Here is a 25,097-nt window from a genome sequence, read left to right on the forward strand (position 1 = left end):
AGATGTTATCTCTAGGTAGGAAAGACTCAGGGGGTCCAAACCCCATGACCAGTGATCTGCTAGGGGAGGAAAGGTCACCCTGGGGTGAGGTTCCACCCTACAGTTATCCTTTGCTAGGCACCTGGGGCTTTCCACCCTGGTGACCTTCTGTGCCTGGCCCATCGTCCTTGCTTTGTTCATATCTACCTAACTGCCTATTACATATGCACACAAGGGCAGAGGGAACGGATTAAAAGCGGGGTGTGATTCGTACCCTCGGAACTACAGGCACAATCCAAATGGGGACACTGAATGGCTCAGATGGAAGTTTGCCCGCTTCTTTATAATCCCTCCTTTTCGTTTTACTGGGAAAACAAAGGTATCCTCACCCCTCTATTTTTGGAAATGATTGGAGTTCCGGGAAGGGATGCAGCGCCCTAACCAGGACGACCGCCTTTGTCCAATGTACTTCAGGGCCGGAAACAGCGCCGGCAAGTGCCAGGATCGGATGGAAGGAGAATGGCTCCTTGTCCCCTGCAGTCCCCGTACCCCGCCCCCTCAGGGTCCAGTGGCGCGCGGCGTGACGTGTCGCTCGCGTGGACCTGGGCGCGCCGAGCCCGGAAGAGGCGCGGCCCGGAAAGGCACAAGGCGGCTACGCTGGGCCTGCAGGGTCCCCATGGCGCTGTGGCGCGGCTCTGCGTACGCGGGTTTCCTGGCGTTGGCAGTGGGCTGTGTCTTCCTGTTGGAGCCGCAGCTGCCGCACTCGGCGCTGCGCTCCCTTTGGAGCTCGCTGCAGCCTGGGCCCACGTCCCCCCGACCGGGATCCCCTGAGGGCCGGTTGGCGGCCGCCTGGGACGCACTCATCGTGCGGCCGGCCCAGCGCTGGCGCCGCGTGGCCGTGGGGTGAGTGCCTTCGGGGTGTGCATCTCGGCCTCTCCTGGAGGTGCTGCTGTTCGCTTCCGAGGGCCACCTTGGCGGAGGTCGGGCGGCTCGGGAGCTGGGAAGTTAGAGCCCGCGCGAAACGGGTTCCCTGAGGTCCGCGGGAGGCCCCTGGGCGCTGGTCCTTGCTGCCTTCTTGGCGAGACGCGTCGGATGTGTCCAGCCAGCCCCTGAGCCATTGCTGCAGGGACTCACCAGACTGCTTTTTTCTCTTGGCTGACCTGCGCCCCTCCCTTGAGTGCATAGTTCCGTCTTCATAGCCTCTTGGAAATCCCGCTCAGCCAGAAACCTTTATATCCGAGCCTCTTTCATTCCACTTTCGGCTCTTCTTGCTCCTCTAGCGACTGCTCTTTTGCAGTCCAAATGCTCCTCCTACTCTACTCACTGTGACAGCACTCTTCTTTCTCTTGCTTCTAACTTCTTGAAGGAAGGAGTGCAATAATACTTTTAACTACTGACTTTATTTCTTTACTAGAGGCCCAGCGCACGAAATTCATGCATGGGAAGAGGGTCCCCTCAGCTCCGCCTGCACTCTCTCCAATCTGGGACCTCTCAGGACCTCTGGCTCCTAACTGCTCACCTGCCTGCTGGCCTGATCCCCCTAACTGCTCTCCCCTGTCAGTCTGTTCGCCCTAACTGCTCTCCCCTGCTGGCCTGATCCCCATAACTGCTCTCCCTTGCCTGCCTGGTCGCCTCTAACCTCCTCTGCCTTGGCCCCTCCAACATGGCTTTGTCCAGAAGGTCGCCTGGAAGATGGTCAGTCTAATTAGCATATTACCCTTTTATTAGTATAGATGCCTTGCTTCCCCTTCCTTAACACTGTAGTTTGGAGACCAGCACGCCACAGAAACTCCTCTTAAAGCTCACTGGTGACTTGGTGATTTTCAAATTCAGCTGCCATTTTTTAGTCTCCATTATGGACTCTCTCTGCAGCCTCTCTTGTCCTTCTCTGAAACCCATTTCTTACCAATCTAAATATTCTTACCAATCCTAAATATTGCATATTTAGGATTCTCCCAAGTCACAGTGCCTCCTTTCTTTGTATTCCTCTCTGAGAATGTAATTATTTCCTTTCAGTAACTTAAGTTCCTGTCTCAGTTCAACTTCAATTCTCTTGATATCACCTCAAAGGCACCATAGAAAAACAGCCTTATACTATTTGTTTTTGTGATTGTTGGGGCCAGGAAGGCTAAGGTAGAGAGCAAAGTTATCCTGACAAATAAATAATCTATGTAATCTAGCATGGTGTCTACTTTAAAGAACTTTCAAACGTTAGCTAGTATTTTTTATATCACATATTCATTGTTTATTTAGATGTATCAATTTTTATCTCTTTTTTTCAAAGTTGGGCCCTTTTACCCACTTCCTTACCAGCTTCATTGGCCTCTCTGGCTTTATGCACATTAATTCATCAACTACATGTGTATCAGGTCCACAGTAGGGTTCTGAGGATACAGAGATGGATGAAGCAAGGTCCTTATCTCATTTGTTGGAAATATATATTCATTATGTTAGCTTGGGCTCCTGTAACAGAAGACCACAAACTGGGTGCTTTAAAAACAGAAATGTATTTTCTCACGAGTCTAGAGGCTGATAGGACAAGGTCAAGGTGCTTGCAAGGTTGCTCTACCTAAAGTGCAGATGGCCACCTTCTTGCTGTGTGTACTTACATGGCCTTTCCTCTGTGCATGGGCTTTCCTGATGTCTCCTCCTCCTCTTACTACTAGTACATGGACACTAGTCCTGTTGGATTATGGCCTCATTTAACCTTAATGGCTTCTTTAAATAGTGTCTATCTGCAAATACAGTCACATTTGTGGTTAGGGCTTCAATATGAATTGAGGGGCAGGGGGTGAGGGAAGAGTGACAGTGCTGTCTATAACAATTATGAGAAGTGCTTTGCTGGACTAGTAGTAAAAACAAGGTAGCTTGTGTCCCAAAGAAGGATTACTCATTCTTCCTAGGATGAGGTTTCAAGAAGAAAAGCTCCATCTGAGAAGGGATGTTCCATTTGCTATTGCTATATCACAAATCACCCCAAAACTTTGTAGCTTAAAACATGGTCATGTCATTTTATTATCTCTTATGATTCTGAGATTTGACTGGGCTCATCCAGGCAATTCTCACTTGGGGTTGTGCAGTTTCAGTTGTATGATGGCTGGGACTGGGATCATCTTAAAGCTTGATTGTGGTTGTTAGCTGCAACTGGTTTTAAGGGGAGGGGACAGAACAAATGTTGATGGGAAGAGTGTCAGTGTCACTTTATAAAAAAGAACATGTGGAATGGAACACCTTTTTTTTTTTTTTCCCTAGTTAAAGCATTATTTATGGTAGCAAAAATTCAATATGTTTTTTTCTCTTGGTTGGAAACAGGAAAATACATAAACAAAGCAATGAAATATTATATAGCAGTTAAAGTAAATTTAGAAAGAGTTTCGTTTATCAATATCTTGTGAAAAAAGTAAACTACAGAAGGCTATGCATCATGACACACTTGTGGCCATCGTACTGACTTGCACGGGATAGGCCCTGGAGAAGAAGTGTGATTTCTCCATATGAAAGTGGAGGAATAAATTCACCTAGGCAGAGAGAACCAAATGTGAAGAAGTACATAGTTTGGGAACATCAAGTTGAAGGGTATTCTTTAAGAAGAGGAAGAAGGAAACAAAATATGATAAAAAATATTAGGGCAAGGACCTTATGGTAGAGAAATGTCAAGAAATGATGCCAAGAAGGGCCTTTATTTATTTATTTATTTATTTATTTATTTATTTATTTATTTATAAAATCTTTATTGTTGAGAGTATTACAGATGTCCCCCATTTTTCCCCACATTGCCCCCCTCCACTCGGTTCCCACCCTGCCCCAGGCCTTCACCACCCTGTTGTCTGTGTCCATAGGTTATGCATATAAGATCTTTGGTTAATCTCTTCCCCTCCACCCCTGTTCCTCCTGAGATTTGTCATTCTGTTACATGTCTCCATGCCTCTGGTTCTATTTTATTCATCAGTTTATTTTGTTCATTTTGATTTTTAGATTCAATTGTTAATAGACATGTATTTATTGCCATTTTATTGTTCATTTTTTTTTTATCTTTCTTTGTTTTCTTCTTCCTCTTCTTAAAGAATACCCTTCAACATTCCATGTAATACTGGTTTGGTGGTGATGAACTCCTTCAGCTTTTTCTTGTCTGTGAGGCTCTTTATCTGACCTTCAATTCTAAATGATAGCTTTGGTGGGTAGAGTAATCTTGTTTGTAGGTCCTTGCTATTCATCACTTTGACTATTTATTGCCACTCACTTCTGGCCTGCAAAGTTTCTGTTGAGAAATCAGTTGACATATGGCGCTCCCTTGCAGGTAACTAAATGCTTTTCTCTTGCTGCTTTTAAGATTCTCTCTTTGTCTTTAATAATTGACATTTTAATTCTGATGTGTCTTGGTGTGGGCCTCTTTGGGTTCCTCTTGTTTGGGACTCTTTGGGCTTCCTGGACTTATAAGTCTATTTCTTTCACCAGGTAGGAGAAGTTTTCTGTCATTACTTCTTCAAATAGGTTTTCAATATCTTGCTTTCTCTCTTCTCCTTCTAGCACCCCACAATGTAAATGTTGGTATGCTTGAAGTTGTCCGAAAGGCTCCTTACACTATCTTCATATTTTTGAATTCTTCTTTCTTTTTACTCTTCTGATTGGGTGTTTTTTGCTTCCTTATATTCTAAATCGTTGATTTTATTCTCGGCATCCTCTATTCTACTGTTGAATCCCTGTAAATTATTCTTTATTTCAGTTAGTGTATGCTTTCTTTCCAACTGGTCCTTTTTCATGTTTTTGAAATTTTCACTAAGATCCATGAAAGTCTCACTAAGTCCCTTGAAGCTCTCATTAAGATCCTTGAGCAACCTTATAACCATTGTTTTTGAACTCTTTCTAGTAGTATTCTTGCTTCCATTTCATTTAGATCTTTTTCTGGAGATTTCTTCAGTTCTTTATTTGTGACATCTTTCTTTGTCTCTGCATTTTGGCTGCTTCCTGTGTTTGTTTCTGTGTATTAGGTAGAGCTTCTGTGTCTTCTGGAATTGGTAGAGTGGCCTTGTATAGTAGGTGTCCTGTAGGGCCCAGTGGCTCAGCCGCCCCAGTCACCTGAGTGGGGCACTCTAGGTGTACCCCTGTGTGGTCTGTGTGCATCATCTTGTAGTTGAGCTTTTTTTTTTTTCTTCTTTTGAGAGCTAAATTTTTTATTTTATTTATTTATTTTTTATTTTTATTTATTTATTTTTTAAATAAATCTTTATTCAGATTATTACAATTGTCTCTCCTTTTTTCCCCCCATAGCTCCCCTCCACCCGGTTCCCACCCCATCTTCTGCCCTTACCTCCCCGCCACTGTCCTCATCCATAGGTGTATGATTTTTGTCTAGTCTCTTCCTGAACCGCCCCCCCATACCCCTTTCCCCCTGAGAATTATCAGTCCACTCCCTTTCTATGCCCCTGATTCTATTATATTCACCAGATTATTCTGTTCCTCAGGTTTTTAATTCACTTGATTTTTAGGTTCACTTGTTGATAGATATGTATTTGTTGTTCATAATTTTTCTCTTTTTTCTTCTTCCTCTTCTTTAAGAATACCTTTCAGCATTTCATATAATACCGGTTTGGTGGTGATGAACTCCTTTAGCTTTTTCTTATCTGTGAAGCTCTTTATCTGCCCTTCAATTCTGAATGATAGCTTTGCTGGGTAGAGTAATCTTGGTTGTGGGTTCTTGCTATTCATCACATTGAAAATTTCTTGCCACTCCCATCTGGCCTGCATAGTTTCTGTTGAGAAATCAGCTGACAATCGCATGGGTGCTCCCTTGTAGGTAATTAACTGTTTTTCTCTTGCTGCTTTTAAGATTCTCTCTTTGTCTTTTGCTCTTGGCATTTTAATTATGATGTGTCTTGGTGTGGTCCTCTTTGGATTCCTTTTGTTTGGGGTTCTGTGCGCTTCCTGGACTTGTAAGTCTATGTCTTTCACCAGGTGGGGGAAGTTTTCAGTCATTATTTCTTCAAATAGGTTTTCAGTATCTTGCTCTCTCTCTTCTTCTGGCACCCCCATAATTCTGATGTTGGTACGCTTGAAGTTGTCCCAGAGGCTTCTTACACTATCTTCAACTTTTTGGATTTTTTTTCTTTTTGCTTTTTCGGTTGAGTGTTTTTTGCTACTTTGTATTTCAATTCTTTGACTTGATTCTTGTGTTCCTCTAGTCTGTTGTTGGGTCTCTGTATAATATTTTTTATTTCAGTCAGTGTATGTTTAATTTCTAGTTGGTCCTTTTTCATATCTTCGAAGGTCTCGTTATATTTATCGGCCTTTTCTAGGATATTCTTGAAAAGCCTTATAACCGTGGTTTTGAATTCTATATCCAGTCGTTTGTTTTCCTCCATTTCTTTCATTTGTGATCTGTTTCTTTAACGCCACATTTTCACTGCTTCCCTGAGTTGATAGGGTAGATTTGTGTGCTAGGTTTCCTATATGGCCCAGTGGGTCGGCCTCCCCAGTTAACCTGAGGTGGACACTCTTGGTGCACCCCTTTGTGGACTGTGTGTACAGCCTTGTTGTAGTTAAGTCTTGATTGTTGTTGGTATCACTGGGAGGAATTGACCTCCAGGCCAGTTGGCTGTAAGGATCAGCTGTGTCTATGCTGGGAGAAGTTCGGTGCTGGAGACAGCCTTATAGGATTAGACTTGCCAAATTGCAGTAGCCTCTGTGCTCAGCTTGGATGGGGTGGAGTCTCAGGGCAGAGCAGACAGTCTTGGCTTCCAGTCAGCCTTGCCCTTGTGCACACGCGCCCCCAGACCTCTGCCTTCCCCGGCTCCCGAGTCTCCGCCCGAGAGTCCAGACTCCCCCCACAAGAGCGTGGATCCCCAGGGGCTCACCTGGAACTGGGGTTCAGTGCAGTCAGAACTGAGGCTCAGTGCAGTCAGGAGCTTCTGACTCCCTTCCACTAGGGAAAGCCTGTGGCAACCTCCGCAGCCTTTGTGCACACTGGCACGCGCACGCCTCCAGACCTCTGCCTTCCCCGGCTCCCGAGTCTCCACCCGAGAGTCCAGATTCCCCCCCGTAAGAGTGTGGGTCCCCAGGGGCTCGCCTGGAACTGGGGTTCAGCCCAGTCAGAACTGGGGTTCAGTGCAGTCAGGAGCTTCCGACTCCCTTCTGCTAGGGAAAGCCTGTGGCAACCTCCTCAGCCTTTGTGCACACTGGCGCGTGTGCCTCCAGACCCCTGCCCACCGGGGCTCCCCCGGGTCTCCCCCGGGTCTCCGAGTCTCCAGGTTCCTTTCTCTCTACCTGACAGTCCAGACTCCCCCTGTATGAACCTGGGTCCACGGGGTTTCTCCCGGGACTGGGGTTCAGTGCAGTCAGAACTGGGGTTCAGTGCGGTCGGGTGCTTCCTTCCCCCTTCCACCAGAGAAAGTCAGCCAGGCTCTCAGCCGCCCTTCTTCTCTGCGCTCACAAAGACCCTTTGCTGTACCTCCAATTCTCTGTGAGCTTTTTTCTCTTTCCTTCTAGTTGTAGAATTTCCACCCAGCCAGCTTTCCTGTGGTTCTGGATGGTGGCCATTCTGTCTTTTAGTTGTAGTTTTGAAATTGTTGTGCAAGGCAGCAGTTTAGGTGCTTACCTATGCCGCCATCTTGGTTTCTCCTGTAGTTGAGCTTTGATTCCTGTTGGCATTACTGGGAGGAATTGACCTTCAGACCAATTGGCTGTGCAGGAGACACCCCTATGGAGCAGGACTTGCTTCAGTGGATTTTTAGTGCTCACTGAGTCTGCCCCTTGAATGTGTCACTTGTGGATGTGTAGAGTTGTAATCTGGTATGGTCTGAAGCTGACCACCAGGTGCATTGGCTCTAGGGCCTCCCAGGAGAAACAAAGTCAGCCACTGCTTGGGGCCACCCATCAGGAGCTAAAGAGCCATCTGCAGATGGCTGCTACTTGTATTGGGTTTGGAGGTACCCAGATGAGGTCAAGCTGTGAAGCAAAGCAAGCTAATGCCTGGTTTTAGGCCCCTTATTGATAGGTATGGGGCATGCTGACATCAGCTGCTGCTTATTTAAGAGATTTTAGGAAAGTCTAAAGCCTGAGCCAGGACAGGCCATTCATTTGAAAAAGCCATTGTAAATAGCTTGGGTGATGCTGCAAATTGGATTGGTGTGGTCTCAGGGAATCACCAGGGCAGAGCAAACAGTGTGAGCCATGCTGTTGGAAACTCAGATATGGCTGCCAGTTAGCTCTGCAATGGGGGAAGTCTAAGCATAGGAACCTAACCCCTGTGAGCACTCCTGTCTGGGAGTTCTTGCCTTGATGCCTGATAATCCAATTCTTCCCCAAATGTCCCAGGTTCCTTTCAAGCTACCTCTCCAGCACTGGAGCCCAGAGAAATGAGTCTGAGTAAGTCCATGTGCCAGCCCTTTAGGAGGAACTGCTGGGACTTTCACAGCCTCACTCAGCCACAATCCCTGCTAGTTTTTAGAACCCGAAGTTACGGGACTTCTCTTCCAAGCTCTGGAACCCTGGGCTGGGGGTTTGTGTTGGGCTGGGGTCCCTTGCTCCTCATGGGTAACCTCTGCAGCCTAGATATCCCTCCTGATTAAAAAAACGCTGTATGTGGGCATCAGACCAGCCCGTTCCATGCCTCTGCCCCTCCCACCAGTCTCAATGTACTTTTTTTACTTCTCTAGTTGTAGGACCTCCATTCAGCCAGATTTCAGGTGGTTTTGAGTGATGGTTGTTCTGTATTTTAGTTGTAATTTTGATGTGATTGCGGGAGACAACGAGTACTGGTATTCACCTATGCCACCATCTTAGTTCTCACCAAGAAGGGCCTTTAATATCAAGATAGGTGATGGTTATTTTTTATAATCAGGTAAATGATGCAAAATTCTGGTGGGAATGTGAAAGATGGATTCTAACCTGTTTGACTGTTTCACATGATTTTCGTGGGTAATAGGCATCCATTGGTAATATTTCTCATTACTCCAAGATATTTTTATCCTAAAGATGGGGTTGTGCAAGGGGTGGGCAGGAGAAAGTGCAGTACATGTAACCAGAATCCCGTTTGAGGTCGGGTGTGATAGTTTGACTTACTAGTTGACTTACTAGGAGAATACACACACACACACACACACACACACACACACACACACACACACACTCACACACTCACTCACTCACACACACAGTTTAATGTGATTCATAAGGAGGAAAGTACTGAGACCCTGACTCTAGTTAAGAGGCCAATGTAAGTTCTGTGTGAAGGGAGAAAATGACCTTTTCTTGCTTGCCAATGGTGCCAAACACATGAGATTTGATAGGTTGAAAGTGCTAAAGAAAGGCTGTCAAAAATGACAGATTTTTAGTATTTAGGATCTTACAGCAATTTTCTATAGGTAGATACAGATATTGTCATCTAGTTTTCACCGATGAGTAAACTGAAGCTTAGAAACATTGATTTGCCCAAGACCACAATTAGCAAATGCCAGAGGCCCAACTCCATCCCATTCCTGGCCCCTCCATGTTCATGCCACAGTGTTGCCATTAAGAGATTAAGAAAAAGGAACAAGTTTGTGGTGCAAGGTAACCAGTTTGATTTCAAAGGAGGGGAAATTTACATGGTGTGGAATTGCAGGTGAAAGGGAGCCACAGCTGCTGACTACAAGAGGCTGGAGTTAGGAGTATATTGAGGAGTAGTAGGGTTGGTTGCAGATTTTGGAGATGTCAGAACTTAGGTTGAAGCCAGAGGTGGATAGCATCACCCAAGAAGAGAACAAGAAAGGAAGGTAAATGGCAAGGATGGCATTTGGGGAGGCACTGTCATGTCAGGGGTTGGTGGATCAGAACCAGAGAAATACAGGATAAAAGGAGTTTCAAGAAAATGGTCAGTGCCAAGTCCACCACCACATCTTTCTAGAATGTGTCCCACCTCCCCGCTTCAAATCAGACCCTGGTACCTAAGGCTCATTGGGTGAATGATGAACCCCTCATCCTTGGGAACAATCCCTTTATGTTCCCCCATACCTGGCTTCACTCTCATCTTTAAAACCTATCTTGCTTTTCTCCCCTACTCAAACACTCCATTCTGACTAGATCAACATTCTTATGGTGTCCAAACACAAAGTTAATACTTTCATTCACATCTTTGCCTATGGATGCTTCCTGCCTGGGCTTCAGTGTCAGATAATTCTGGGTTTGAAACTGGCTTCTCCATCCATGGCCTTTGGAATGTTAGACGACTCCTTTTTCTCAGTGGAAAGTAGTGATGACTACTCTCCTGTCTTACGACATTTTGCAAATTGGTGTCATTTACCTGAAAATGCCTGCCTTCTTTCTCCAGAGCACCATCCAAGGGTCAGCCCTGGGACTATTGCCTCTTCCCTTTCGGATTTCTACAGTTCTGTACTTTGTAGTGCTTATGATTAGCTCTTATAATATCTCAGGTGTGGTGTTACAGCTTAAAAGAACCCTAGGAAACATTTTACAGATGATGAAACAGAAGGGAAGTGATAATGTCATCAGTGGTCAAGGGGGTCTCTGGCCAGAGAAAGTACTCTGCTTCCCCAGTTCTCGTCTTGCTTGTAGGAATGAAATCAAACAAGGGACAACAAATGGCAGCAAAAGCACACAGGATTTATTTGTAGGAAAGAAATACACTCAGATAGGACCTGAGTGGGCAACCCAGCTGGCTGAAACCAAACCAAGTGCCCTGCTTGGGTGGGGTTTGAGATATTTATATCCCTAGACTGGAGTGCCACTCAGTAAGTCTCCCCCTCCCTTATTTATCAAAAGACACACACACACACACACACACACACACACACACTCACACACACACTCTGTATCTCTAAGTTATAAGGCTCCTTCATCTAGGTGTTATGCCACCAGTTAGACCACATCCTGGAGGGCTCTGAATCTCTCCTGCTCACGTAGGGGCCTACCACCTCCATTGTCTATTTTCAGTTTGTCAAGTCTCACACATACTTCCTCCAAGTCCCAGCTGCCTCTCCCAACCTCTCCCAGCTCATATCTTTGTAGCTGCCTACTATAACAGTAAGAACCACTGCTTGTGCCTTTAAGGAATTTAGGGAGTAAAAGGGAGAACTGTGTCCCCTTTCCTGCCCCCAACCCGTCTCTAATAATAGGCAAGGAAGCCCAGTCTTCCAGCTCCCTCTGCTTGCCCCTTCAGCCTCTTGTTTGGGCATTCAGCATCTGTTGTCTTCCTTTTATTTTCCAGTTATTTCTTCTGTGTCTATATTTTCTCCAAACACATTACAATCTTTTATATATATTTTTACTAAAGCGTGAAATTCTGCCTGTCACATAAGCATAATTTTGTTTTCTGACTCTTTTGTCCCTTCACTCCCTTTATTTCCTAACTAGAGGCCCGGTGCATGAAAATTCATGCACTGGAGGTGGGGGGGTCCCTCAGCCTGGCCTGCTCCCTCTCACAGTCTAAGAGCCCTCAGGGGTGGGAGGCAACCCGGCGATCAGAGGAAGGCGATGCCCCCATCACACCTCTGCTGCTGCCATTGCCTGTAGCCCAAGCCTCGGCCAGCCCTGGTTACCTCAGCCTCAGGTGTCCAGGCAGCTGCCATCCAAGGCTTGCCTGCACCTCGGGCTGGCCCTGGGGGGCTGAGGGAACTGGGGGACTCCAGAGGCAGGTGCGCAGAGCGGCCAGGCCTGCCTGGGGATGGGCCTGGCCTTACCGTGCCTTCCACCCTGGCAGGGCTGAGGGGGCTGGGTGCTGCCATCTTGTAGCTGTGAGCACCGCCATCTTTGAGGGCGTGGCAGTCAATTAGCATATTCCCTCCTTATTGGCTGTGGGTGCTGCCATCTTTGAAGGCATGGCAGTCAATTAGCATATTCCCTCCTTATTGGCTGTGGGCACTGCCATCTTTGCGGGTGGGACAGTCAATTAGCATATTCCCTCTTTATTGGCTGTGGGCGCCGCCATCTTTGCAATGGCATGAGGGTCAATTAGCATATTCCCTCTTTATTAGAAAGGATAATAAAGCACCTTAGCCTGTAAACAATGTGCTTGCTTACATTTTAGTATGCTGTTGCATGAGGTAAGTGCAGAGAAAGATTCCTACTCTGGTTAAAGTTTAATAATATATATCTAGAAAGCACATGTAAAAATACTGAGTTTAGCACATAGTAGATGTCAGTGATCTTTTTATTTTTATGAGTGACTAAATACAAAGTTTTCCTCTATAAGATTGTTTTCCCCCTAGTATTCATGACATGATTGGGGAGGGGGATGAAACATGTTACTTTAGCCCTAGCCAGTTTGGCTCAGTGGATAGAGCATCAGCCTGCGGACTGAAGGGTCCCAGGTTTGATTCTGGTCAAGGGCATATGCCCAGGTTGTGGGCTCGATCCCCAGTAGGGGGTGTGTAGGAGGCAGCCTATCAATGATTCTCTCTCATCATTGATGTTTCTAGCTCTCTCTCCCTCTCCCTTCCTCTCTGAAATCAATAAATATATATATATATATATATATATATTTTTTTTAATGTTACCTTGGTACTCACATTTTTAAAACTCAAAATTAGCCCTGTTGTGTTTTGTCTTGTGTTGAAAAATATGTTGAATATTGTTCTTTCAGATTTATTATTTTGTAACTTTTGCAAACTCAGTTTCCTTCATTATTATCATCTTTTAAGAATCACTCTTTGTTTAAGGTCTCAGCAGAACTAGATATGAAGGTGATGTGTTTATTGAAGTCATTATTTCCAAATGTGGGTATCTCTCAATATCTGAATTTTTGCTGTCGAGACTCAGAACCCAAATCCATTTGGATACACTTCCCAGATAGAACTGTTTAGTGGAAATAGTATCCCTGGCTATCCAAACTCTCACTGCTGAAACCTACTAAAGTCAATGATCCCTGTATTCCTACTAAGATTCTACCCTATAGACATCTAATGTTACATTTGTAGGAATACAGGACACTGTCTGAGGTGGAATTGGGACACGTTTACAAGGTGTATTTGGTTTATTATCACATAAGGCTGTGAAAGAAATTTATTTTAAACATATTTTTCAGCACCTGCCACATGCATGTCAATGTGTTTTATGCTCTAAAAGGCATGCTAATGCTTAGAGCCTTTCCCAGTTGAACAGAGTAATTATGTGCCCTTGATTTTAAAAGAATAAGAAAATTTGAGTATTTAAATGTTTAAATTTTTGTAGACAAAATTCTTTCCTAAATATAGGCTCCATAGGGGAGGAACTAATAAAAGAATTCTTACCATGAGGATTCAATCAGTTTCTGTCTTGAGGAGGGATGTGTCTCTTTCTCAACCTTGTAAGCCTTACTTGAGTGTTGTAAATAATGTCTAGCCTACATACAAACCTTTAAAAAGTGTTATTTGTTGCCCTGGCCTGTGTTGCTCAGTGGATAGACTGTCAGTCCATGCACCCAAGGGTCACAGGTTCACGAGTCAAGGAAGGGCACATACAGGTTCACTTCCCAGCGCCAGTCATGGTGGATGTGGGAGGCAGCCAATCAATGTGTCTCTCTCACATTAATGTTTCTCTCTCTCCCTTTCTCTCTTCCACTCTCTCTGAAAATCAATGGAAAAAAATATCCTCAGGTGAGGATTAACAAAAACAAACCAAAAAAATATTACTTGTTAAGTTATAAAAGTAATGTGTGCTTATAAACATTAGAAATATATCTAATAAAAAATAAAATTCCTCTCCTTACCACAATCTCATTCCTCTTAGAGTTTGCAATCATTAATGATTTGGTGTATTAATTTCCAGATCAAGATATTTTTTAAAGCAACTAGAAGGGAAACATAGTTATATATTTCACACTAAAATTCAATCCATTCAGTTTCCTTTATTGATGAGTTTACCTTCTGGTTTCACAGCTGCCCAGAATTAACCTGGAAGCCCAGCCACCTTTATCACCAGGAGCTGTTTTGGTTGGCCTGCTGTGAGCCTCGCTCTTCTCAGAGGCTAGGAGCTGCCTATGTGGTCATCTAGCCCCACTGCCAAGAATGACATCCCCACTTGGCAGAGGCAGGAATAGTGACTTGCAGGGAGAGGGTGTGGATAGACCTCAACTAGCTACCCAAATTATTCAGTCCTTCTTTTAGGGTATGACTTTTAGCAAAGAAACACTGACATACAAGCCAGAACTTTCTTCTTTTTTTAACCATTTGTACGCCATAGGCATCTATAGACACAAGCGGCAGACCTTTTTAATTAAATTCAAAATATCATGTCAGTTAACTGGTTAAAATCCTCACCAGAGGGTATTTTTTCCATTGATTCTTAGAGAGTGGAAGGGGAGGAGTAGGGCTTCTGCTAATTTCTCTCATGGTCTATGTCCTTCCTTCCAGAGTCAATGCATGTGTGGATGTGGTGCTCTCAGGGGTGAAGCTTTTGCAGGCACTTGGCCTGAATCCTGGGGATGGGAAAGATCACTCCATCCTGCACTCAAGGAATGATCTGAAAGAAGTCTTCACTCACTTCATGGGGAAGGGAGCAGCTGCAGAGCGCTTCTTCAGTGATAAGGAAACTTTCCATGATGTTGCCCAGGTTGCATCGAAGTTCCCAGGAGCCCAGGTCTGTTTGGTTCGCTAGCAGTACGTTAAGAGGATGGGAAAAGATACCTTTTCTGTGTGGTTCCTAGAAGCAACCAAGCAACTTCTTCCTCCAGTTTGCCCAAGGGGATGACTGTTGGGAATCCAGTTCTGCAATGTTTTCTTTTGTAAAACTGTTTATCTGACCTTCTATTAACTCTGCTGCTTCTGGTCAGATCAATTCAAACAGCATTTATGGAGCATATTTACTAAAATTTTGGTTCTGGTTCATCCATGTTACCCAAGTTTAAGGTAGGAAAGATATCTACTAACTGGTTTGGATATTGCTTGTGGCTGATAACTTGCGGTAATCCTAACATGGCCTAGTCCTTCCTGAGCAGAAGACAAGGCCAAACCATCAGGGAACTAGTTCCAGCCTTTGCCTGGGCCTCACCTCTGTTCACTGGTCCCAAGCAATGAATGTTTCTCCACCTCAGCACTACTGACATTTGGGGCTGGACAGTTCTTTGTTGTGGGGGCTTTCCTGCACATTGTAAGACATTTAGCAGCATCTCTGGCCTCTACCCATTAGATGACAGTAGCACTTCCTGTTTTCCCTAACTGTGGCAGTTAAAAATGTTTCCAGGATGGGGAAGAGGAAGGAAGTAAAATCACCCCTGGTTGAGAACCTCAGGATTAGACTGGTGATTCTCAGAGTTGAACATGTGCATCAGAATCACTTGGATGTGGTATTGAAAACAGATTCCTAGGCCCCAGAGTTTCTGATCCAGTGTATGTGGGATGGAACCCAGGAATTTATCCTTCTGGCAAGTTTCCTGGTTATATTGATGCTATTGTTCTGAGCACGTTGTTTTGAGAATCACAAGTACACGGGGAAGAATCTGTCAGAGATAGAATTAGGGGAACCTCAAGCCCATCTGGTGATCATAAACAAAGCTCTGGGGCCTGCAAAGTCCAGACAACTTCCAAGAGGCTCACTTGGAGTAAGAAGCAATGCTGGGGCAGGAGACCTGACCAACCATGGCTCTTGCCCTGGACCAGCACACCTGTTTGTCACACATGCCCCTATGCCTCTTGAGGTTGAATTGTGGTTGTTTGTTTAAACATTTCTTCACCCCACTCCATCTCACCCCTGATCCTTCTTACCTAAAATCTTCCTTTGGCTAGTCACCTGACTCTGGGTGTGACTCTTACTAGGGAGGCTCTTAATGCCATTTTTAATTGGAACCTTCCACAGGCTATTTTTTATGACCACTTTTATTTTGATAACTTTTAAGATTTTAACATTGTTGGGGTTTTTTCCTTTGAAGCTGTCCATTTGAACATTAGAAATGGGCATGGGCATTACCCAGCTGAATTTCTAAAGGAGATAGCAACTGTTAAAATTTCATTTATGATCATTTTGCATCTGAACTCAGTAGTGAAGGTCTGATCTCTTATGAAAGAATCTTGATAGTTTTAACATGATGACAAGTTTAGTCTTTATGATGGTGTATTTAAATCACCAGTTTGGTTTCTATTTTCTCTGCCTTGATCATGCCTTTTGTTTCATAACAAAAAGTTTCATTCTACAAAACTTAACCTAGCTTTTAGATCATCCAAATTATTTCTTATAAAACCTAAAATGTGTTATTTATTTCCCACTAGGGTGATACTTCATTTGGTGCTTTTTCTAATTCCTTTAAGGCAGATTGATTGATAAACAGCAGTTAGTAACTATTAAATGAAAACTTAAATCCACTTCATAGAATATTAATATTTCCCCCAAGATATTTAGTAAATTCTAGCCATTACAGTTAAATACAAAGTTAAGGCTAACATATTAAAGGCCAAATTTCAACCTATGTGTCAACAGAAAGTTTTAAGTTTGTCCCTAAAAAGCTATTACTGTCTCACCAATAGCAAGTGATTGGTTGACACAAATTACAGTGGGATTACAGTGATGTCTAACATCTAGAATTGAATTATTTACTAGTATTTAGTCTGTGCCTCTGTGTAGGGCTGAGGACCAGGAAGGTGAGGTGTCAGCATTCTACCTAAGGCTTCTCAGCTTTCATAATAGAACATCAGTTTTATCTCCTACTTGTCAGGTTTCCAAAGCACATGAACTCATCTTTAGTCAGCAACATGAAATAGCAGCCTTGAATTATCGGTTCTCCAGTTCTGTGTCCTGGGCTGAGAGATACGGTGTTTAGGAAACAGCATTGTCCTCTAGGAAAGCCTTTGTATTTCCTAACACATCAGTTTGTTTCTTCCTTTCTCAAAATGTAGCAACAAACATTTATTGAGCACTTATTATAAGGGGGAAAAAAACAGTCCCTACCCTGAAGGAGCTAGACATGTACCCAGATGATAATAGCCCCAGTGGACAGGGGCTGTAGTAGAGGTTTGTTCAGAGTATAGGGGAAGCAGAGGCTCTGGAATCCTGTCTGGGTGGAGGGGTGTGGAGGCCGGGATGGCAGTGGAGAAGAGGAAATAGGAGGCACTGCAGAAGAGGTGATAACTGCAGCTGATTCTTAAGAAGTGACCAGGGATATACCAGTGTATGAGAAGGGCAGGCACACAGAGGAATGCAAACTTGGAGAACTGCAAGCACGGTATGGAAGGTGGAAAGAAGAGCAGGGGCAGCTAAAGAAGCCCTGTGTGTCTCACTTAGGAGCTGGGTTTCAGTTCATTGTAGTGTTTATTGGATGACTTTCAGAAGGAGAGTGACATAATCATAAACTCTTAGAAGGATTACAGTGTAGAAGATAAGATCTGTGCACACTTGTCCTGTTTCCTTTATCAGTTCTGTCTGCCTAGAAGCTCAAGGCCAAATTTGATCCAGGGTTAAGGCAATTATACTAATTTCCATGATTAGCATATTTGTTTTCTTCACCTTTCCTTATAACTCATAGTCCATTTACCTGTGGGTTTAATGTTTTATTAGCTTCACCTCAGTGTCCTTGTAAAGTCACCTCAAAATATTTTTTGGAAAAAAATATAATTCAAAATTTAAAAATTATTAAGGTTGATAACATAGTTGTGCTAAATACTGTCTAATAACCTTGAACTATCTTACAGCACTATGTAGGAGGAAATGCAGCTTTAATTGGACAGAAATTTGCAGCCAACTCAGATCTAAAGGTAGGTCAAATTCCCAGATTAAAATGTGTCCCTTCCACTACTTTTTAATAATTTTAGAAGCAAGAATGAATATCTTATTCACCGTACAGATCACCTACTATGTGCCCTGGGCCTCTTGTTAGGAGCCAATATAATAAAAGTAGGAGAATCGTAGCAGCTAATGCTTCCTGAGGGCTTACTTTGTGTTTGTCTGTTATTTTTTTTTAGTGATTTACATAGATTATATCATTTAATTCTTGCAACAACCTCTAAGGCTAATACTGGTGTTGGTACTGTTACTATCTTTCCACATGAAGCTTAAGGCATAGAACAACACAGCTAATAAATGGAACTATTCTAACCTAGGACCTGGAGTCCTTGTTCTTAAGTAATGTATCATGTAATGGTTAAAAGCATGTAGGCTTGCCGAAACCGGTTTGGCTCAGTGGATAGAGCGTCGGCCTGCGGACTGGAGGGTCCCAGGTTCGATTCCGGTCAAGGGCATGTACCTTGGTTGCGGGCACATCCCCAGTGGGAGGTGTGCAGGAGGCAGCTGATCGATGTTTCTCTCTCATCGATGTTTCTAGCTCTCTATCCCTCTCCCTTCCTCTCTCTGTAAAATATCAATAAAATATATTTAAAAAAAAAAAAAAAAAAAAGCATGTAGGCTTTGGAGTCAGTGCCTGAAACTGGGTATTATACAGTGATGAGAGAAAACTTAGTTGGCGCTGTGTGAGCCTAGATCCAGTGTTGAAAAATGAAGTCCACTAATGGAGGTCAGTAGGAGGGTATCTTCAAGTCTTCAACTATTAGTTTAATAGAATTCAAAATTCCTGCTGTTCAGAATAACATCTGAATAAGAAGGTTCTTTTGCTGAGTGGAATATGTATGCGGGGGAGGCCAGCAAGGTTACTGCTGTTGCCCTACTGTAAAATGATTAAGGTTTGGATTAGAGCAGCCAGAAAAGGAGAAACTCATCTGTCTAAAGCTTACTAAAATGGAATCACTCGGTGCTAGACCATACTTGAGGGCAAAGAAGATAGATTTAACAAAGATGATTTCGGAGTAAGCAAACTTGACAAGTGTGGAATAGATGTGGCTACTGACAATGGAGAAAAGGAACGTTAAGCAGTTTGGGGGAACCAGCCTGAAAATAGAAATATGGGTCAGGGGCAGAGATGGGCCCAGTAATACAGATAGCTGATCAGCAGTGTGAGGGGGGGAATTTATTTGGAGCCACGCTGTACAGCAGGAGATGGGTGTGCTTATATGTGGAGAGCATAGTAAAGTGTGAACATTTGCATTTTAAAAAGAATTAAAGTTCATCACCACCAAACCAGGATTATATGAAATGCTGAAGGGTATTCTTTAAGAAGAGGAAGAAGAAGAAAAAGGTAAAAATAAAAATTATGAACAACAAAATTACATCAAATACATACCTACCAACAAGTGAATCTAAAAATCAAGTGAATAAAAAATCTGAAGAACAGAATGGACTGGTGAATATAATAAAATCAGGGACATAGAAAGGGAGTGAACTGACAATTCTCAGGGGGAAGAGGGTGTGAGGGGTGCGGGAAGAGATTGGACATAAATCTTACACCTATGGATGAAGACAGTGGCATGAGGTGGGGTGGGGAATCAGGTGGAGGGGAGCTATGGGGGGGAAAAAAAAGAGGAACACCTGTAATAATCTGAACAATAAAGATTTTAAAATTTTAGAAAATACAAACTAATTTTATATAAAATTTTATTTTTATTTTTTTTAAAATATATTTTATTGATTTTTTACAGAGAGGAAGGGGAGGGATAGAGAGTTAGAAACATCGATGAGAGAGAAACATCGATCAGCTGCCTTCTGCACACCCCCTACTGGGGACATGCCCGCAACCAAGGTACATGCCCTTGACCGGAATCGAACCTGGAACCTTTCAGTCCGCAGGCCGACGCTCTATCCACTGAGCCAAACCGGTTTTGGCTAAAATTTTAGAAAATACAAACTGACAGCAGTTTAGTGATTGCTTGGGGACTGGGGGTGGGGTGGTTTACAAAGGGTCACAAAGAAGTTTTAGGGATGGTGGCTATGTTCACTATCTTGAGTGTGGTGATGGCCCTGTGGGTGTGTATGTCACAACTCATGAAATTGTACTTTAAATGTGAGCAGTTTATTGTATGTCAATTATATATCAATAAAGCTGTAAAAAAAGGAGAAAGTATTAAAAAAAAGTTCTCATGAAGTATTAGGGTGGAAAATAAAGATTTTAGTCATTATCTTTGTAGTCATAATTAACTCCCAAGTAGAGAAGATTAGAAATTCCAGGGCTACCCTTCAGAAATATTACCAGTTAATAGATGAAAGAAAAGATCAATCATAAGCTCATTAGAGAGTGCCTGTGCCCTTCCCATTAGAACCCTGGGTGTTTGTGTGAGTCCCTAAAAGGCCACCCTCCTGACTCTGAGAAGTAATTCTGACCTCTGGGAGGATACCACCCTGGAAGTCCTGGGTTATTAATACAAGATTGACTTCTCAATATTGACCTCTGGAGAAGCTGGGCCTAGGACTAGTCTCGTTGGGAAGCATTCTGGTAAAACAAGTCTGGGCCTTAGTAGGATATTGAGCAAAGAAAAGGGGTATCTGTTACTCAGTGCTCACAATAATCTTATGAAGTATGGTATTATCACCCATTTAAAGATGGAAGGTCCAGAGAAGTAATGTGCCCAAGGTCATCTAGCCAGAAAATGATAGAGCCAGGATTCAAAGGCTCTCAGATTTAGTTTAACCTGCCAAAATGGGATTATCTGAGAACTACCAGAGGTTAAGAACTAGGTGTTTTCCAAAGGTAATAATAGTAATAGCTAACACATAGGTCTTATTGAATGCTAGGTACTCTCTCAAGTGATACACACGCACACAAACATACACATACATAGTACACATTTAATCTTCAGAACGCCCTATAAGGGAAGTTATATTACCCCATTTTGTAGATAGGAAAAGTGGGGCATGGAAGGTTAAATCCTTATAAAGGGTTTGAGCTGGGTTTTAAACCAAGCAGTCTCGCTCCAGAGTCCATATTTTTAATGACTATGCTATAGATTATGTCTCAGAAATAGACCCTGGTGAATATAGCAAAGGCAGATTTAGTGGAATAGTAGGATAGAAGCCAGATTGCAGAAGGGGAGACTGCCTTTGAGAAAATATAATCTGGATTTCATCAAATGCTGCATCTAATAAGATGATTGTGTGGGTTTTGTTATTTTTAGTTTGGTATATGGTAATTACATTGATTTTCAAATGTTAAACCAACCTTACATCCCTGAGATAAACCCCACTTGGTTCTGATGTATTTATTATCTGTTTTATATGTTGGATTTAGTTTACTAAAATTTTGTTTTAAATTTTTATGTCTATTTCCAAGAGGGCTGTGGTCTCTATTTTTATTTTCTTGTATGTCTTGTTTTGGTATCAAGGTAATACTGACCTTTAGAATGAGTTGGGAAATATTTAGATTTTTTTAAGAAAAGAGTTTGTGTAGAATTTATATTATACCTTCCTTAAATGTTTATAGCATTCACCAGTGAAGCCACTCTAGACCTGGATTGCTTTTTATGTGAAGTTATTAACAACTTTTTTTTTATCCTCGTCGGAAGATATGCCTATTTATTTTTAGAGAGAGAGGAAGTGGGGAGGGAAGGAGGGAAAGAGAGAAGAGAAAAACATCAATCAGTTGCCTCCTGTACCCTCCACAAGTGTGGATCAAACCTACAACCTAGGTATGTGCTGACTGGGAACTGAACCCACAACCTTCCAGTGTACAGATTAACACTCCAACCAACTGAGCCACCTGGGCAGGGCACAACTTTGATTTTTTAAAATAGGTATAGAGAAATTCAGATTTTCTCTTTCTTGAATGAGCTTCGGTAATTTTATCCTTTAAGGAATTTATCCATTTCATCTAAGATGTGGAACTTATTGACATAAAATTAATCATAATATTCCCTTATCCTTTTAAGATCTTTAGAATCTGTAGTGAAGTTATCAATCTTTTCTGATATAAGTAAATTGTGTTTTTTTCCTTGATCAGTTTGGCTAGAGGTTTATCAATTTCACTAATCTTATCAGAAAATAATGAGCTTTTGGTTTCATTGATTTTTCTATAGTTTTTTTCTTTTCTATTTTACTGGTTTCTGTTTACTTTGAATTTAAGTTGCTCTTCTTTTTCTAGTTTCTTAAGAAGTTGAGGTCATTGACTTGAAACCTTTCTTGTTTTCCGATTTAGGATGTTTAATACAATAAATTTCTCTTTAAGAATTATTTTAGCTGCATCCCACAGTTTTTGATGCATTGTGTTTTTATTTTCATTTGGTTGAAATGCTTTCTAATTTCCCTTTGATTTCTGGAAATGGGCTATTTACTAACCTATCCATGGACTACTTAGAAGTGTATTAGTTTCTAAATATCTGGGAGTTTTCCAGATATCTGTTATTGATTTCTATTTTAATTCCATTGTTGGTTAGACAATGTGCTTCTCTGTCTCCTATTAAATTTATTGAGACTTTTTTATGGCCCAGAGTAAGGTTTATCTTGGTGAGTTCTACATGCACTTGAAAAGCATGTATATTCTTCTTGTTGTTAGGTAGAGTGTTCTATAAACGTCAATTAGACCACATTGGTTGATAGTGTCATTCTATATTACTGATATTCTGTCTACTTGATTTATTGATTATTGAGAGAGATGTATTAACATCTTCAGCTATAATTGTGGACTTATCTATTTCCTTTGCAGTTCTTACAACATTTTGCTTCATGTATTTTTAAGCTCTGTTATTAAGTGCTGAACTGCTTAGGATTGTTACATCCCTTTATGAATTGAACTCTTTATCATTACCAAGGATAAAGAAAATCATTTTATATAATTACTAGAGGCTCGGTGCATGAAATTCGTGCACCGGGGGGCGGGGGGGGGGAATGTTCCCTCAGCCCAGCCTGCACCCTCTCCAATCTGGGATCCCTCGAGGGATGTCTGACTGCAGTCGGACATCCCTCTCACAATCCAGGACTGCTGGCTCCCAACTGCTCGCCTGCCTGCCTTCCTGATTGCCCCTAACTGCTTCTGCCTGCCAGCCTGATTGATGCCTAACTGCTCCCCTGCCAGCCTGTTTGCCCCTAACTGCCCTCCCCTGCAGGCCTGGTCACCCCTAACTGCCCTCCCCTGCAGGCCTGGTCACCCCTAATGCCCTCCCCTGCAGGCCTGGTACCTCCCAACTGCTCTCCCCTGCAGGCCTGGGTCCCCCCCAACTGCCCTTCCCTGCAGGCCCGGTCACCCCCAACTTCCCTCCTCTGCCGGCCTGGTCACCCCTAACTGCCCTCCCCTGCAGGCTTGATTGCCCCCAACTGCCCTCCCTTGCAGGCCTGGTCCCTCTCAACTGCCCTCCCCTGCTGGCCATCTTGTGTCCACATGGGGGCAGCCATCTTGTGTGTTGGAGTGATGGTCAATCTGCATATTACTCTTTTATTAGATAGGATAGAGGTCTGGTATACAGGTGGGGGCCAGCTGGTTTGCCCTGAAGGGTGTCCTGGATCAGGGTGGGGGTTCCCTTGGGGCGTGTGGCGGCCTGAGCGAGGGGCCTGAGGTGGTTTGCAGGCTGGCCACGCCCCCTGGTGACCCAAGTGGAGGCCCTGGTATCTGGGGTTTATTTATCTTCTACAATTGGAACTTTGTAGCCTGGAGCGGAGCCAAGCCTTCTGCTTGCTCAGTGATGGCAGCCATTTCTGTTGGGATTTATTTATCATCTATAATTGAAACTTTGTAGCCTTAAGCAGAGGCCAAAGCAGGCTAGGGCAGGTGGGAGCTTGGCTTCCTCCATCGCCGGGGGCAACCCTAGCCTCCTGCTCTCTCCAGCTCTGTGGATGCCGCCATTTTTGTTGGGATTTATTTATCTTCTATAATTGAAACTTTGTAGCCTGGAGTGGAGGCCTGGGCCGGCAAGGGCAGGCGGAAAGCTTGGCTTCTTCCATTGCCGGGGAAACCCAAGCCTCCCTCCTGCTCTCTGTGGCCGCAGCCATCTTGGTTGGGTTTATTTGCATATTCGCTCCTGATTGGCTGGTGGGTGTGGCTTGTGGGTGTAGCAGAGGTACGGTCAATTTGCATATTGCTCTTTTATTAGATAGGAGAATTTGTTCTGAAGTCTGTTTTGATTAAAATAGCCATTCTAGCTTTCTTTTGATTAGTGTTAGTATGATATATCTTTTTTCATCCTTCTGCTTTTAACCTATTTGTGTCTTTATATTCAAAACTTATTTCTCATAGACAGCATATAATTGAGGCTTGCTTTTTAATACTTTGACAATCTGTCTTTTAATTGGAGTGTTTAGACCATTTACATTTAATGTGATTGTTGCTTTATCAGGTTAGGTTTAAATCTGACATCTTGCTACTTGTTTTCCATTTGTCCCACCTCTTTACCTTTCCTTTTTTTCTCCTTTTCTGCATTCTTTTAAAAATATATATATATATTTTTATTTCAAAGAGGAAGGGAGAGGAAGAGATAGAAACATCAATGATGAGAGAGAATCATTGATCGGCTGCCTCCTGCGCACCCTTTAGTGGGGATTGCGCCCACAACCCAGGCATATGCACTGACCGGGAATCAAACCAGGACCTCCTGGATCATAGGTCAATGCTCAACCACCGAGCCATACCCACTTCTGCACTCTTTTTGGATTATTTTCTGTGATTTCATATTATCTAAACTTATTAGCTAAAATTCTTTGCTTTGTTCTTTTAGTGATTGCTTTAGGGTTTATAATGTATATTAGCTTATCACAGTCTGATTTCAAGTGATATTAGTATACCACGTAGAATGTAAGAACTTTACAACAGCATACACCTCCATTTCTCCCTTCTTGTCTTTATACTATTACTAGAGGCCCGGTGCCTGAAATTTGTGCATGGGGGGGGGGTCCCCTCAGCCCAACCTGCACCCTCTCCAATCCAGGAGCCCTCGGGGGATGTCCAACTGCCAGTTTTGGACATCCAAACTGGCAGTTGGACAGCCCTCTCGCAATCCGGGACCTCTGGCTCCTAACCGCTCACCGGCCTGCCTGCCCTAACCACTCTGCCTGCCTGCCTGATCCCCCTAACTGCCCTCCCCTGCCAGCCTGAGCGCCTCTATTAACTTTTTTTTTTAAACCTTATTCCCTTCACATGCAATTGTATTTGACTTCCTTATTGGCTTCTCCCTCTCACACAATTTTTCTCTCTCCTTTATGTAACACTTTTTCCTACTGACTCATCATTTATAAACTTTTCTTTCCTCCTTATTTCCTACTTCTGTTCCATTATCCTTCTTCCATCTTTCTCCTACCCTCCCTCCCTCCCCACTGTCCTTCTTTCCTTTATCTTTACCCCTGTCCTCCCTCCCCTTTTCCTTCCTTCCTACCTTAATTTTTTTCTTCACTTCCTCCCTTGTACCTGCTTTGCTCCC

General features: G+C 43.2%; 1 protein-coding gene across 4 annotated transcripts in view; it reads left to right on the forward strand.

Moving 5' to 3' along the window:
• The first annotated feature begins 380 nt into the window (after positions 1–380).
• ADPGK (ADP dependent glucokinase) overlaps positions 381–25,097 on the forward strand; it is a 42,068-nt gene continuing 17,351 nt past the window's right edge. Inside the window, exons 1-3 of one of the 4 annotated variants that reach the window (XM_080665715.1) lie at positions 381–882; positions 14,301–14,526; positions 17,568–17,630. In XM_080665715.1, coding sequence (XP_080521841.1) covers positions 407–882; positions 14,301–14,526; positions 17,568–17,630 — 765 coding nt within the window. In that variant the 5' untranslated portion in view covers positions 381–406. The remainder of the gene's footprint in view (positions 883–14,300; positions 14,527–17,567; positions 17,631–25,097) is intronic. The other 3 variants (XM_080665716.1, XM_080665717.1, XM_080665718.1) reach the window with 3 other exon arrangements.

Source organism: Plecotus auritus (genome assembly GCF_963455305.1).
Source record: "Plecotus auritus genome assembly, chromosome: 1".
Classification (NCBI taxonomy): Eukaryota; Metazoa; Chordata; class Mammalia; order Chiroptera; family Vespertilionidae; genus Plecotus; species Plecotus auritus.